Source organism: Xyrauchen texanus, chromosome 9, assembly GCF_025860055.1.
Source record: "Xyrauchen texanus isolate HMW12.3.18 chromosome 9, RBS_HiC_50CHRs, whole genome shotgun sequence".
NCBI lineage: Eukaryota > Metazoa > Chordata > Actinopteri > Cypriniformes > Catostomidae > Xyrauchen > Xyrauchen texanus.
Window position 1 is genome coordinate 33,258,339 of NC_068284.1, and position 16,693 is coordinate 33,275,031.

Below are 16,693 nucleotides of genomic sequence, written 5' to 3' on the forward strand. Positions count from 1 at the left end.
CAGGGTAAATTGACCTTTGTATAAATAATATATTGCTCTTAAAACACTTTTGTATATTTAACACTTTTGAAGGGATAGTTCATCCAGAATGAAAATGATGTCATCATTTACTTACCATCATGTAGTTCCAAACCTTTATGACTTACATTCTGATGCAAAACACACACAATTTCTTCTTTTTTTTCCACAAAAATCCTGGTCCATATATTCCATACAATGGCAGTTGATAGGGACTCCCTTCAAAGTTTAAAGGAATATACCAGGTTCAATGCAAGTTAAGCTCAAACAAAAGCATTTATGGTATAATGTTGATTACCTTGACTTGTACCTTGTTTTCTTTAAAGAAAAGTACAAATCTGGGTTACAGTGAGGCACTTACAATGGAAGTGAATGGGGGCTAATCCTTAAATGTTAAAAGTATAGCCACAAGACATAAACAAAATACGTGTTAACATCATTTTAAGGTGATCAAATCGCTTAGTAATCTTTACTGTGTAAAGTTATATCCAATTTTACAACTTCGTTTCCATGATGAAGTAACACTGTAAACCCTAAAAACCCTAAACAACCATAAAAAGATTTATAAAATATAACTAATGCAATGCTTTTATAAAATCAATTCTGCCTTTAAACGATCCAAAAATTGGCCCCATTGACCACCATTGTTAGTGCCTCACTGTAACCTCCTTTTGCTCTGTTTTTATTTTAAAGAAAAGACGAGTCAAAATATTTTTTGGTGGTAATCAACAGAATGCCACATATGCTGAGCTTAACTTGTAATGAACCTGAAATATTGTTTTTAAAAAGCACACAAAAGTACAGTAAAAGTAGTCCATACATGCATGCATAGTTATGTGTGCTTGCATTGAAGTGAGTCACTATCATCCACCATTATATTGAATAGATAGACTAGAATATTCATTAAAAAAATTATATTTATAAAAGAAAGTAATTTTGGAACAACATTATGGTGAACAAAATATGGTAGAATTTGGGTAAACTATTCCTTTAATGTGACTACAATGTAATATATTGCTATACCACTAGTAGTAAAGCTGATTATGGAGCTGCTATTATACACTTTTTATTACACCAGTCTTAGAAAAGTAATAGAGTTCTAAAAGTGAATTTGTTCATTCAAATTGTGCTTAAGTAAAACTGCCAAAGTGTCTATAGATTTCTATTGTTTTTACATGGGTTTGCATAAATTAAGACAACATTATACCTTTGGACTAAAGGTGGCAAAGAACTTCATGTGTGGATGGAACTCTTCTGCTGCATCCTCAAAAGCATGATAGTCTAAAATCACAAGACCACCAGTGAACTTTTTAACTATTCACCTGCTTATTTAATTTAGTCATATTAGTGAACGACTGATTGTGGGGGCCATCTAGATACGTACGGTCAGATTTTGCATTCTTGAAGAAGCCCACCAGCTTGATATCCTCCTCAATATTATGGAAACCTTTCAACTCACGCATATTATCAATGATCTCAACTGGATCCTCAATGACCTGGGAAAAGAGACAAACAGAGAAAGGGGGAATGACAGTAAAACAGATTGCTGACACTGTAGATCAAGTGTAAATATACAAGAAGGAGAAGTGCAGGAAGTTAATTAAGAAAAATCTGAATCAATGAATTCTTAGATGAAATGAGATCAAATAGTCCAGAAGAAGTACCAGGTTTAAATTAGCACTCATTTTTCACGCACATCATAGAGGAACTCCACCAGTGTGTCCGCAGCAAGCTCTCCATCATACTCAACGACTTCATCCTCAATGAAGATATAGATACTATCTGCCTCATCCAGACCTGAAGATAACAGAGATGGAATGAACCTATGAGAACCTCTGGAAATTTCTAATTATATATGAAATGCCCACCAGATTTCATGGTTGCTCTTGTACTGGCTTCCCTAGTCAAGTAATGTAACGAGAGTAATTAAAAACAGAGTATTGTTTGGTATTGAAAAGATTATGTAATATTTATCAGTGGTTCTCATTCGGTTTTGCTTCAGGACACAGATAATTACATCAAGGGATGTCCCAACACTACCAAAATGTATTAGTGTTCTAATGTAAACAAAAATCTATTCAAGGAATCCATTCCATTCAATGAAACATGGAAATGTATTATTATTATTGCTCATTATATTTATTAAGCCAGTCAGATTGTGGTCAGCATAAACCATGTCTATCCTCTTAACATGCAGGTGAATCCATAGTATATATATAAATAAATAATAATAAATAATAAACATAAATAGTTTGGGCTGTATTTTAATTTTCCTTACATAGTGATGTTCTTGGTTTAGGATGAGTTATGCAATCTGTCCATTTTGGCACCCACCTTATTTGACCAGCTTACCAAGTGACAGATTTGTGCCGAAATACTAGCATTTGTTTGGATGCACAGTCAACAGAGACAACAACAAAAAGATATGAGAACAATATCTCCATCCTTTTAAAAGTTAAGCCTAATTATTGTTGCTCAATTATAACTATGCCCAACTATATTGTATATTGTTAGTTGTATTTTTTATTTGTATCAAGCATTGTTTTTCTCTGCTGTCCGAGCAGAGCTGACAGAAAGGCAACAGTAACTCAGGTAACCACTCTGTACAATTGTAGTGAGCAGAATAGCATCTCAGAATGCACAACACATCAAACCTTGAGGTGGATGGGCTACAACAGCAGAAGACCACATTTTGTACTTTATTAGGACCATAGTGTTCCTAATAAAGTGCGCGGTGAGTGTATATCATGGTCATATTTGAGTATTTCTTGAATACAGATTACCTAGTTTCTTTGCAACAGCACGGTCTTTCTTCTCATCGAGTAGGCCAATTCCGATGTCCTCGTCGTCTAGGTCCTCCAGGACTTGAGCAGCAAGCTATGTAACAAAACACACTATTTTTAACTTCAGCTTCTTCAAATTAAATAGAATATTTTGCTTGTGTGAACAGTTTTCTTTTAAGCTTACGATCTGGGTGTGAATTGCATAAATGCACCTTGGTGGAAGTACACCGTTGACACAAAATAATATTGCATTGAATTGAGAAGGCATTCTTGAGTAGTTCCTTTTAATGTGGAAACTTCAAGGGAAGGTGACTTGTTTTGAGCTTATTTGGTCACCAAGCACAAATGTTTGCTTCCTGTCAGCACAGTATTATGCTTTCATTTTCAACCTGAGAGAGATAGGTTTGAAAGGTTTGGTAGTTGAGTGTAAATACAACCTGATGGATAAGCGCATTCATCTTTTGCCTGCATGGATATTTCAGGCTATGCTGTAAGAACTGTAGTTAGTTTCCTCCACAGTCTTACAACCATAAAAGCTGGTCATCAAGAGCGCTGCCCCTGCAATTTCTAAATCGGTGTGAAACATGACCCTTTTGACAGACAGCTGCCTCCACCAATCTGTGCACTACATGGGAAAGCGGTTGGCATGGAGATCTGGCAGAGTGTCTAGTGTGAAGTAACAGGGTGTTGGGGTGGTGACAGGTGCACCCAACCATAAGAACAGTTCTCCAAGCACTAAACTGTGAAAGACAAACACCTACAAACACCTCTATTGTTTAATATTTCCTAAATAATTAAGTAGAGGTATGAAGTAACTATAGTTTCACTTACAGCTGTTTACTGTCCAATGCCAAACAAAAGATCTCCCTTCTAAATTGTAAATGTTTGCCACTATGATTGCTTTAAGCATTTATCAGAATGTTGTGATAAATACAGCAGAAATATTCCCATAAATATAGTCAGAAATATTGAAGCTTAAATGTTGTGACAGTTCAGAATCAAATTTCTTTGTCAGTTTATTCAATCTGTGTAGCTAAAGATCTAACCTTTTCTGTGTCTGAGGTTTATCAAAGTCTGTTTGAAAAAAACAAATTATAATTCAGTTTGTGAAATAATAGCAGCAATATTTGAGGGATAAGCCTAGATTTTCTGTTATTTCCTGTCTGATTATAGTACAATCGTTAAAATGTTAATGTCTTTAATTTTCAGGTTCATTTCAGGTGTTTCTTATCAAACTAGTGAATAAGTGTAACATGCTAGCATCCATAAAGGGATGTCTTATGTTCAACTTAGCGTTTAAGGCCAAATAAACCACAGCTACATAAGGTAATCTATGGAAACAATTAATCAACAAGAGAAGATATTTGAAGATATTGAGAAGATATTTTGAAGAGAGATTGCTTATGACAAATTAGAGTAAGAATAGAGGAAGGAAGGATCATTTGATCCAGTACATTACTCTTCTTTGCATCAGCCAAGAATATGAGTATGCCCAGCCTGGGAGAGTCAAAGAAAATGTATTTTATAAAACATATTTTGTGTGAAAGTACAATGCAGTTCAGAGTGAAAATGCTTCTTGAGTTAAATAAGCATTTTTATACTTTAATTTGTTTTTCATTACAAATTAATTTATCTCCATAATGATTTGAGGGAAAGTTTAATTGAAAAATGAACATGAAATTCAGACTATGTTTTTGTATTTTGCTTTAATGACAACATGCACTTGAGCTTGCATGGACTCACAAGTATGTGGAAAACCTGATGTTATCCAACATGATTTGTAAATGCTTCAAAGTGCATCTTTTAACATTGCATGCAAAGGAGGTTTGGACATAATACATTTGTCAAATTTGTTTTTAATTTAGATATAGAGCAAAACTTAAATATTTTAATTTGTTTTAAATTATATTTTGAATCCGATTTTCGAACTCCACTAAATAGCATGGACTTATGGAAAGTTAGGGATAGTTCAACCAAAATGTACAATTCTGTCATCATTCACTCATCCTCATGTTGTTCCAAGTCCACATGACTTTCATTCCACCTTAGAACACAAAATTAGATGTTAGGCAGAATGTAAGCCTCAGTCACCATTCCATGTCATTGCAACTTTTTTTTCCCAAACAACACAAAGTCATACCTGTCTGAAACAAAATGAGGGTGAGTAAGAGATAACAGAATTTTCATTTGGGTGATCTATGCCTGTAGATTTTTTCTGGGATACAACTGTGAATCTATAGCCCCACCCACCATAAAGTTTCCTACCCCCATATAACTGATTGGAATGGGTTTGAAAAGAAAGAAAATGAAAATGATAAGTATACAGTAAGTAAACTACCAAGTAAGTGACGCAATTTAATTCTAAATATTAATTCTGAAGATGGCTTCAAAAATATCGGCTTCCCAAAAGTAGAATTGAGAATGCAGAGACTGCTATATTACAGGGTTCACTCTGTGTCCCAATTAATATTTTTTGGCTAACATGAATATTTGTTATTTTGTTAGAAAATCGAAACAAGAAACTAGTTTCGCCATGCCTGGTCATGGAAATGAGAACATACTAGTAAGACATAGACTAGTTTCTGTAAGGGCAGAAAGCCGATCTTCTGTTATGGAGCATTACAGTGGCCTGTGCCAAAAACAGCTATGACAACAGATACCTCTATAATTAGCGCTACTGCACAGACCGACCAGGACTATTTTGGCAAGGTGGTGGTGACGTTCAGGTTCCTGGGATCCGCTGACAGGTACAGTAATGCGCCCAGTACACAGTCCTCTAAGCCGACACTGCAGATTTCATGCTTGAACCTCCTGTAATCCTATCTGCCCAGGGAGCAGCAAGCACACAAGCAACCTCAAGCTGTTATAACTCACATAATATTACATCAGCACTCAGCAGGACTGTGTTACCACATTACATACACAACATCCACAGGGCCTCTAAAGAGCCAATTAATAAGTTTGACACACAATTTAAACATACTCATATAAATTGTTAAATTAAGACTATTGCGATGGAATGAAAAACTTATTGTGAGGGAACGCAAAACTTATTACGTGGGAATGCAAACTATTCCGAGGGCATACTAAACTATTGCCAGGGAATGCAAACTATTGCGAGGGAATGCAACATTTCTTGCGAGGGAACGAAAACTATTGAGAGGGCGCGCAAAACTGTCGTGAGGGAACACAAAACATATTGCGAGGGAACCCAAACTATTGTGAGGGAATTCAAAACTTATTGCGAGGGAATGCAGAAATTATTGCGAGGGATGCAATCTATTACGAGGGCACACTAAACTATTGTGAGGGAATTCAAAACTTATTGCGAGGGAACACAAACTGAGTGCTAAACTTATTACGAGGGAACGCAAACTATTGTGAATGCAAAACTTATTGCGAGGGAACCCAAACTATTGTGAGGAAATGCAAAACGTATTGCAAGGGAATGCAAAACTTTTTGCGAGGGAACCAAAACTATTGTGAGGGAATGCAAAACTTATTGCGAGGGAACCCAAACTATTGTGAGTGCTAAACTTATTGCAAGGGAACGCAAAACTTATTGCGAGGGAACCCAAACTATTGTGAGGGAATTCAAAACTTATTGTGAGGGAATGCAGAAATTATTGCGAGGGATGCAATCTATTATGAGGGCACACTAAACTATCGTGAGGGAACCCAAACTATTGTGAGGGAATTCAAAACTTATTGCGAGGGAATGCAGAAATTATTGCGAGGGATGCAATCTATTACGAGGGCACACTAAACTATTGTGAGGGAATTCAAAACGTATTGCGAGGGAACACAAACTGAGTGCTAAACTTATTACGAGGGAACGCAAACTATTGTGAATGCAAAACTTATTGCGAGGGAACCCAAACTATTGTGAGGAAATGCAAAACGTATTGCAAGGGAATGCAAAACTTATTGCGAGGGATGCAGTCTATTGCAAAGGTACGCTAAACTATTGTGAGGGAACACAAACTATTCTGAGGGAATTCAAAACTTATTGCGAGGGAACACAGACTATTGTGAGGGAACACAAAACATATTGCTAGGGAACCAAAACTATTGTGAGGGAATGCAAAACTATTGTGAGGGAATTCAAAATTTATTGCGAGGTAACGCAAAACGTTGTGAGGGAATGCAAAACTTATTGCGAGGAAACCCAAACTATTGTGAATGCTAATCTTATTGTGAGGGAATGCAAATTATTGTGAGGGAATGCAAAACTTATTGCGAGGGAATGTGAAAATTATTGCGAGGGATGCAGTCTATTTCACGTGTACGCTAAACTATTGTGAGGGAATGCAAGAATTATTGCGAGGGATGCAGTCTATTTCAAGGGTACGCTAAACTATTGTGAGGGAATGCAAACTGTATTGCGAGGGAGCCCAAACTATTGTGAATGCTAATCTTATTGCGAGGGAACGCAAATTATTGTGAGGGAATGCTAAACTTATTGCGAGGGAATGCAAAAATGATTGCGAGGGATGTAGTCTATTTTGAGGGTATGCTAAACTATTGTGAGATAATGCAAAACTTATTCCGAGAAAACGCAAACTGTTGTGATGGAAAGCAAAGCTTATTGTGAGGGAACACAAAACTTATTGCTAGGGAACCAAAACTATTGTGATGGAATTCAAAACTTATTGTGAGGGAATTATATTGCGAGGGTACGCTAAACTATTGTGAGGGAATGCTAAACGTATTGAAAGGGAATGCAAACTGTTGTGAGGGCACGGAAAACTGTTGTGAGGGAATGCAAAACTTATTGCGAGGGAACACAAATTATTGTGAAGGAATTCAAAATTATTCCGAGGGAACCCAAACTATTGTGTGGGAATTAAAAACTTATTGTGAGGGAATGCAAAACTTATTGCGAGGAAACTCAAACTGTTGTGAGGGAAAGTAAAGCTTATTGCGAGGGAACACAAACTATTGTGAGGGAATTCAAAACTTATTGTGAGGGAATGCAAAACTTATTGCGAAGGAACACAAATTATTGTGAAGGAATTCAAAATTATTCCGAGGGAACCCAAACTATTGTGTGGGAATGCAAAACTTATTGCGAGGGAATGCAAAACTTATCGCGAGGGAACCCAAACTATTGGAATGGAATTAAAAACGTATTGCGAGGGAATGCAAAACTTATTGCGAGGGAACGCAAACTACTGTGAGGGAATACAAAACTTATTGCGAGGGATGCAGTCTATTGCGAGGGTATGCTAAACTGTTGTGAGGGAATGCAAAACTTATTGCAAGCGAAGCCAAACTATTGTGAATGCTAAACTTATTGTGAGGGAATGCAAAACTTATTGCAAGGGAATGCAAAACTTATTGTGAGGGTACGCTAAACTATTGTGAGGGAACGCAAAGCTTCTTGTGAGTGAACGCAAACTATTGTGAGGGAAAGCAATCTTTTGCAAAGGAACCCAAAACGTATTATGAGGGAATGTAAAACTTATTGCAAGGGAACCCAAAACTTGTTGCGATGGAATGCAAACTTATTGAGAGGTTAAGCAAACTATTGTGAAGGAACGCAAAACGTATTGCAAGGGAACGCAAAATTCCCGCCCTGTCCTCTAAGGGGCTCTGTAACCTGAAAACACCAACAAAAGTATTTTTAAAGGAAAAAAAGATGCACTGATAGTGAATGGTAACTGAGACTAACATACTGCCTAACATCTATTGTATTTCTGTTCCACATAGAAAAGCAGGTCAGAGAGATTTGGAATGACATTAGCGTGAAAAATTATGACAGAATTTCCATTTTTGGGTGAACTTTCCATTAATGTGGCCAATTCCGTCATCATGAAAATAAACTGTTATTTACTTTATCACTAAGATTAATAGAATCCAGCGATGCACTGTAAATTTAGACACTCAATAAATATCTCTTGTCTTGTCAAGAGGTTTTCTCAGTGACAAACACACCCAACATTTTCAAAAATTACTTTTGAATACAAAAGGTGACAGCATGGCTGAACGATGGCGTAACCTGAGTTCCCAGTGACAGGTGGAAAATGCTAATTTCTAGAGTTATGCTGTCTTAGAATTGCTCATGTCATTGTGCACATCACAGTTGATGGTGAGGTTTAAAATTTGGGTGGGATAATTATTGAAGAGGAATTGTTGTCTTCCTGGAGGTTCTTATCCAAGGCCAGGGGATGCATTTAATATGTTTGCTTATCGGTTTCCTCTTACACAACCTAATATAGGATTACCTATAACTTGTAAGACTTCTCCCTCAAGCCCTAAATAATGTTATTAATCAGCAGGGGCCATTAGCTGACAGCTGGATGATTTACACAATGTGCTACGTGTAGCATGATACACACAGCTGCTGAAACTCGTTGCAAGAACATGTGACTCATTGCATGTGTTTGATCTTGAATAAGAAAATAAAGGCTTAATGCTTAAAAAATGCTTTATAAATTATCTAACATTGAGTTATATATTTTTTAGCATTGGTTTTGGTACCTCCATGTCTGCATGTCAACAAATCAAAAACGTCAACAAACAAAAACCTACAGAGGTAAAACTAAAAAAACAAATTTCTTTGAAAAAAATTATCCATCTGATCTCATGGAGCAAATATACTGCGAGACGCATCAGCATTTTCCTGCACATAGAGGACATAGTCCACAGTGTTCTCATGGAGGGTGTAACAGGCCCCACATTCCACTGGTTCTGAAGCCTCAAACAAAGCTACAGAGTAATCTATATTGTTACTTATTAGTAATTGTCCTCTATCGAGGTTGAACGGTCTAAGATTTCAAGTCTGGCGATAAGAGCAATAAATGTTTCAGCCACCCAGATAGTCCCAATTGTCTCAATTATTAAAATAAAATGCTGATTTGTTTGACTTACATTCAAGTGGCATTCAGCTCTATGTTTGCTATTATCAACAGGATTACTGTGAATTGAACCCTTTAAGAACAGATGAACAGACCTATCAGATGCTGGAAGTAAAAATCGACATGCTATAAATAGCTGCCCAGGGCCATGTTCCCCAAAAGCATTGTAAGCCTAAATAGATTGTAAAATCACTCATAGAAAATGCTCTAAACAACTAACATCAGTCATTAATAGGAAGTGAGACCCAGTTCTTCCTGTTTCTTTGGATTGGATCATTAGTTTAGCTTTATGAGCCTTTCAATGACATCCATCAGGGGCATCACATTTGCCTATTGGCTAAAAATGTAGTTCTACTTTCAGGTTTAGATTTAACATTTATATTTAGATGTAACATTTAGATTAGAATTAGATTTAGAACTGCTCACATTCAAATTTAGACCTATCATCAGGATTTAGAGCTCAACTTGAACGTATAAACAGGTGACATTTGAAAATTCCTGCTTTTTCATCCTTGTTTTCATCCTTTGAACTGAATGTGACAGTAATGGGAAGCTATTGAGGCACACAGCACCACATAAAAATCCAAAACAACCACATTCAAACAACATGTTTCAAGAACATTCTATGTTTCAACAGTTAAAAGATAATGTCTGTGTATTTACAGTACAGTATGTGCCTTTTCTGAAAATACCAGTACACAAACTTTTTGAAAATATGTCCTTTGACACACTAATGTCTCTTATTCTGTATGTATAGATGTGTGAGCGAGCAAGGGCATATGTTTGGTTTGAAAGTTGGCAGGGACATACAGCTAGAATAATATTCAAAAGGGCAAAATAACAGTATTACCTTACCTCATATAACAAGTCTAATTTTTTATTTCTCTGGCCCAACATATTAAAAATTAGAGAATAGAGCTTTGGCCCACACACGTTTTGCTTTCCAACTCCCCTCACTCACACACATTCGTTTCTCATATTGCTTATTTATATGTACTTACATTTTTATCTAAAAAAGTAGGCATCCTGAACAAAACAGGCTTTAGGCTTAGCCTACAATTAATGGCTTTATTACAAATGCCTTATTTTATTGACAAAACAATATTTTCTAATTCAGATGCTTTTCTCCAATGTGCTAAATAAAACATTTATTGGGCGTTATACCAGCATCTTAAAATCCTGCACCTCTGACACAATCGTTCAAATTTTAAGGTGTCTTCCTCAAGAGGGCGCTTACCGGCCGAAAATGAAGAATTCTCCTCTGGGATGCATGGAAGACTCATGACGTTTTGACATTTTTACAGGAAACATTTTTTACACGAAAAGTATGCTTGTTTAAATCTACTAATTTCAAGGATTGGACTTAAAATACCAATGGAAATCGGCCCGCGTAATATCCAGAAAATAATAATAATAACAAAAATCTTACACAATGCTGTGATTGGTGCATCCTCAACAGCGCTGAGAAAAAAATAGGTGACACGTGACAACCCCGTTTATGCGCGGCTTCACAAGAGGTAGTAGGGCGAACATTTACACATTAATAATTATACTAAGGATATTTAATTGTTGTTAAAATAAAAACATTGTATAAAGTTAAAGTATTTTAAGTGTTGTAAAATTTCCCAAACGTTGGTCGGGACATTTTCGATTTCCTGCAAGTTGGTAGGGACATATTATAGCTATTTAAAATTATGTGAGTGAGTGCCGTGTGTGCTTGTGCATGTGAGGTAGTATTTGACTCAGCGAAGCAGTGCTGTCTGATCCTCAAAGTCAGCAAACCAGGAGGACATGATACCACTCTGTTGCTTGACCAACTAGAGTCAATTTTTTCCACTCTTTACCCTCATCCAATCCCTGAAGAGTGCCAAAAACAAATCAACTTGGTCAGACATGATTAAACACTTTTTGATCAGACAAAACCAAACTTTCTAAATCTACAAGAAGCAACACTAAATGAATCACAGCAACAGCTAGAACACATTTTCAATAAATGTAAACAGCTGTGTGGATGTAATCAAACGGCTGCATTAAAATATGACTTGTTATAAAAGGATATGTTTACCTTTGAAAATGATCGATGCTATTTAGCTCTACCTCAGGGATGCTATGAAGGATTTGAAAGTTTAACATCTTCATCCTGAACTAAACAAAAGTTAATGTACTAATAAACTAATGGAGAGCCCACATGCTAGGAAGAAATTTCACTGAGTCACAAGCAGTTTTATGCTTTTAGCAAGGCCTGTGGCTCTTACAGTACATGCAAACGCCTTTAGTTATCGTTTCATTGCATGTTTTGCAGTGTGCTGCAAAGCATCTTTTCTAATAATGAACAAGCCATGTCTGCCAAATGCACCTGAATTTGCAGTTTATTCTCTCTCTTATTCCACTATTTGTGGTTTGTATTAACCCTGACTTGATCTCAAACCTGAAACATTTCCATTAGCCTTACATAGCAATTTTCCAACAAACATTTAATTACACTGACACCAGCTCTTTCTCATCCAATTTTCGCAAATTCTGTTCTTTTTAAGAAATTTTACCCAAAACAATGTGTAAACCCCCAATTAATACTTATGTTGGTGTCAAGACTACAATTTGAGCATGATAGCATGCCTCATGTACTGTTTATCTATTTTGGTTCAGAACTGAGGACATCTCCGTAGTCTGCAGCAATAACACATTTGACAACCTTCATCTAATGCACTAATTGACCATTTCCATGATCACGAATTCCATGGCTCTAATTTTCTGTGCAGTTTGAAAGCTTTAACCCTTATAAAAAATAATTAAATAAAATTGCGCTCTCTCTCTCTCTCACCAAAAGTGTAAAAGGTCTTCAGTGACCCAAGATTTGTAATTGTGTCGCAATATATATTTCCACTTCTATAAATCATATTGTTAATGATTCTTTCATTTCTATTTAAGTTTACTATCACAGGATATCTATTTCTTTGTTTATTACAAGAGTAATGTGAGCCATATTCATACAAATTACTACTGTACCATGTTACATTTCTATGAAATGGTGGTGAATTATCAATATCCCATATGCATGTACACATACATATCATACATGTTATTTGTTACTCAAGGTGATTGACTTGATTTACATTTGAAATTGCTGTTTGAAAAATAAGCAACATGGGCATGAACAGTATGATATGACTGTTGACATTTGAATGTACTTCTATAATTACAGAAGTACATTCAAATGGCAACAGCCATATTATACTGTTCATGCCCATGTTGCCCATATTTAGTGCCTAAAAATACATATGTGTAACTTATGTGTAGCTTAAATGCGTCTCAAAATGTTTCAGCGTGGAAGTAACAAATCACGTTCTATCATTTGTTGCGTCATCTCTTTGATATATGAAAAATAAAACATGAAAACATAACAGGATGTTTTATATTCTATTATTTTCTAATTCATAAAAATGCTTTAAAATGTTACTCTATCTGGGCATTTTGTTGATCCATATGTTTCGGGTCGCTAATGACCCGAGGTACGTAATAGCATTTGGCAAAACACCCGTGCATTTAATGGTGAAAGTGATTTAACATTCTGACACATTTTATGCCTGAAAGCCTCACAGATGTCCTTCTGAAAGGATCTTCAATGCTATGCCTTTAACATCCACTGTTTCCAATGTCCACAATTACACTGGGTCCAGGTACTACCATTAATTACCCCTCCCCTTTCCCCTACAATGGCCAATTCTTAGTCAAACCCACCTCAAGGGCTAGCTCCTCAATCTGGAACTGTTTCTGGGCGACTTTGCTGGATCCTACTTGCTCATGGTAGTACACCACCATCACGTCATATTTCTTCATCACAGACTTGTAATTCTTGACATTAAGGTCATGAACCCGGTCCTTTCCATCGTACTCAGGGATGTCCATACCCTTCTGGCCCCATGACAGCTGCCCGAAGGTCAGGAGGAGCCCAAGGAACATTAGGTTCCACTTCATGTTTCAATGCTTAAATAGGGAGATATATAGTACAAATTAACTAATTAATTCATGCAATTAAATTAGAAAGGACCTGTGACCCCCGCCACCCAGAACAGATAAGACCAAGTCCTGAGGCCCCCGTATGAAACCCCTGCACACGGGTAAAAGAGGAGAGTTACAGGGTCTAGAGAGCTTTAGGGGGTGGGATTAGGTGTGTCAATGTGTGTGTGTGTGTGTGTGTGTGAGAGAGCAAGGGAGAGAGAGAGTAAGATAGATAGAATGAGAGAGTTGGTTGCTAAAAAGAGAGAGAGAGTAAGATATCTTGTATTTCTAGGCATAAGGACTGGAGGATTAGAGCAGCGTGAGATAAGAGTCAAACCTATAGACCTACTTAGCATGAACAAAACTTTAAACAAGTGGTTCTCAACTGGTTTGGCTTCAGGACCTAGATTTTACTTTCAAGTGGCGACCCAACACCATACCAAATCAGTAACTTGTATTTAATTTATTCTGGGTCATAGTTTTGTTCATATTTTTCCAGAATGAACCCAAAAAGTTCATTGCAAATTTGCATACTGATTATTTTCAGCTTTGCAGCAAATTGTCTATTGTTGCCAAAGGTTTGCAGTAGGTTCACCACTACCGGTAAACATTTGCAGTGAATCACAAGCTCATTTGTATGTGAAAATAACGAGTGTCAAATTTGCGGCAAATTTGTGGCGTTTGCGACTAGTTTGCCAGAACTAGTTTTGCTAGCTTCGACCAAGTGACAAATTAAATTGTGACAAAATACCATAGAGTTTGATTGGTCAACAACAACAACAACAGATATGAGAAACATTGTTTTCCCCCTTTTAAAAGTTGTATCCATGATTATATGGTTAGTTGCATTTGATTTATTATTGCATTTTGCATTGTTTCGTCACATCCCACCAGACCAGCTGCTTTAAAGAAATGTTCTGGCTTCAAGTTAAGCTCAATCAACAGCATTTGTGGCATAATGTTGATTACCACAAAAATAATTTAAACTTGCCCATTGATTATTAAAAACAAGCCATTTCAGTAAGGCAATTACAAAGGAAGTGAATTGGGCCACACATCGTATCAAAATTACAGCCACGAGACGTTAATACATCGAGTTAAGCATGATTTCAGTTTGATTAAATTGCATACTATTGGAGAGTATTATCCAATAGCAGGATTGCAGGGTTTCGTTGTCATGATAACAAAGTTGTAAAATTTTATTTTGGATTTAACTTTACACAGATAAGATTTGTAAGTGATTTTGTCACAATAAAATCATATTAACATGCATTATGTTTACATTTCGTGGCTATACTTTTGAAACTATGTGTTTGGACTGGCCTAATTCACTTTGATTGTAAGTGCCTTGCTGTTACCACAATTTAAAAAGAGGGACGAATAGAAATTATTTATTGTGGAAATCAATATTATGCCACAAATGCTGTTAATTGAGATTAGCTTGTATTGAACCCGGAACATTACTTTAAAAGAAAGAGCAAGCGTGTTTATAAAGCAAAGAATGAGATGGTAGGAGAAATGGAGAGGACAGGTTTGGTAAGGTTTCAGAAGACATACAGAAGGTTCTTGAGGTTCCTCTCCCATATTAAGCTTTACAGAGCTCAGATCATGGCTAAAAATACAAGATGTAGCATGGACGGACGTGCAGAGGGTGGGGTGGGGGTGAAGGTGTCTTGTTTGCCGCACTTGGCTCAAACTTGATGCTTGAATGTGGTACTGGGTCACTCCAGGACAAGATGGAGATACAAGACTGCTGGGCCTCCTTTGGTTTCACAGATGTCAGGTTGCTTTTTGGGTGATCAGTTCTGGCTCGCAGTTCTGTGTGGAACCCAGAATATGACATGCAACTAAAATGCAATCATGCAGTGTTTACAGGCACAGATGATTTTCTTTTACAGCCTACCTGCCTAAACTTTGTGCAGGCACTACAGTATGTGTATGTGTATGTGTATTTTAAAAATCATATGTATGTGTGTGTGTGTATGGTTGCTAAATAGCTCAAGATTACTTTACAAATTGAAAGGCGAGAGGTGAGTTATTAATAAAAATCTGTAACATGATCTTACATGTTCTCTTCTCTACTCTTTATTTAGTGGCCTGTGGAGTTAATACCTGTTTAGTCATCAACTAGGCTAATGAGGAAGCAAAGCAGTGTGTGTGTGTGTGTGTGTGTGTGTGTGTGTGTGTGTGTGTTTTTGTGATTTACGAGGACAATTTTGTAAGTTACAAATTAGTAATTACAAGGTTATTATGCTATAAATGTGATTTATGAGGACATTTCTAGTGTCCCCATAATTCAAATCGCTTAAAAATCATACTAAACAATGTTTTATTGAAAATGTAAAAATGCAGAAAGTTTTCTGTGATGATTAGGTTTAGGGGTTGTGTTAGGTTTAGAGGATAGAATCTATAGTTTGTACAGTATAAAAGTCATTATGTCTATGGAAAGTCCTCATAATGATAGGTAGACCAACATATGTGTGTGTGTGTGTGTGTGTCTGTGTTTGTGAGATGATGTGATGAAAAAAGTGTCACGAGAAGTGTAGAGTAGGGTGTTTGGACATAATTGCATATCCAGTGTTGATGTCAAAAGAATCAGCCAGTTTAGTATAATTCTTCATGAAATGGTAAATGTGTTTATTTGGAATGATACTGTACCAGGCAGACTTAAAAAATAAGGGATAGTTTACCCAAAAATGAAAATTCTTTCAGAATTTACTCACTCTCATGTTATCCCAAACCTGTATGACTTTTTCTCAGTGGAACACAAAAGAGTTGTTGATAGTGATTTAAAATGATAGTATCAATCACCATTCACTTTCATTATATGGAAAAAGATACAAAGAAAATAAATGTAGTATGGCAATATGTCCGAAGTCTGAAAAACAACCAAACAAAAACAACACAAAAAACATTATATTTAAAGCCATACGTGTATGAACACGAGTGACAAGTGAGAACAATCCAGGGACCAACAGAGCTGGGATATAATTCTAAAAATCTTTGTGTTTTGATGAAGAAAGAAAGTCATAC

General features: G+C 36.4%; 1 protein-coding gene across 1 annotated transcript in view; it reads right to left on the minus strand.

Moving 5' to 3' along the window:
- Window positions 1-13,804, minus strand: part of LOC127649515 (calsequestrin-1-like) — a 16,842-nt gene extending 3,038 nt beyond the window's left edge. Inside the window, exons 1-5 of the mRNA XM_052134659.1 lie at window positions 13,400-13,804; window positions 2,802-2,895; window positions 1,715-1,815; window positions 1,403-1,514; window positions 1,226-1,299 (exon numbers count right to left, since the gene is read on the minus strand). Coding sequence (XP_051990619.1) covers window positions 1,226-1,299; window positions 1,403-1,514; window positions 1,715-1,815; window positions 2,802-2,895; window positions 13,400-13,636 — 618 coding nt within the window. The 5' untranslated portion in view covers window positions 13,637-13,804. The remainder of the gene's footprint in view (window positions 1-1,225; window positions 1,300-1,402; window positions 1,515-1,714; window positions 1,816-2,801; window positions 2,896-13,399) is intronic.
- Between the last annotated feature and the right edge of the window lie 2,889 nt (window positions 13,805-16,693).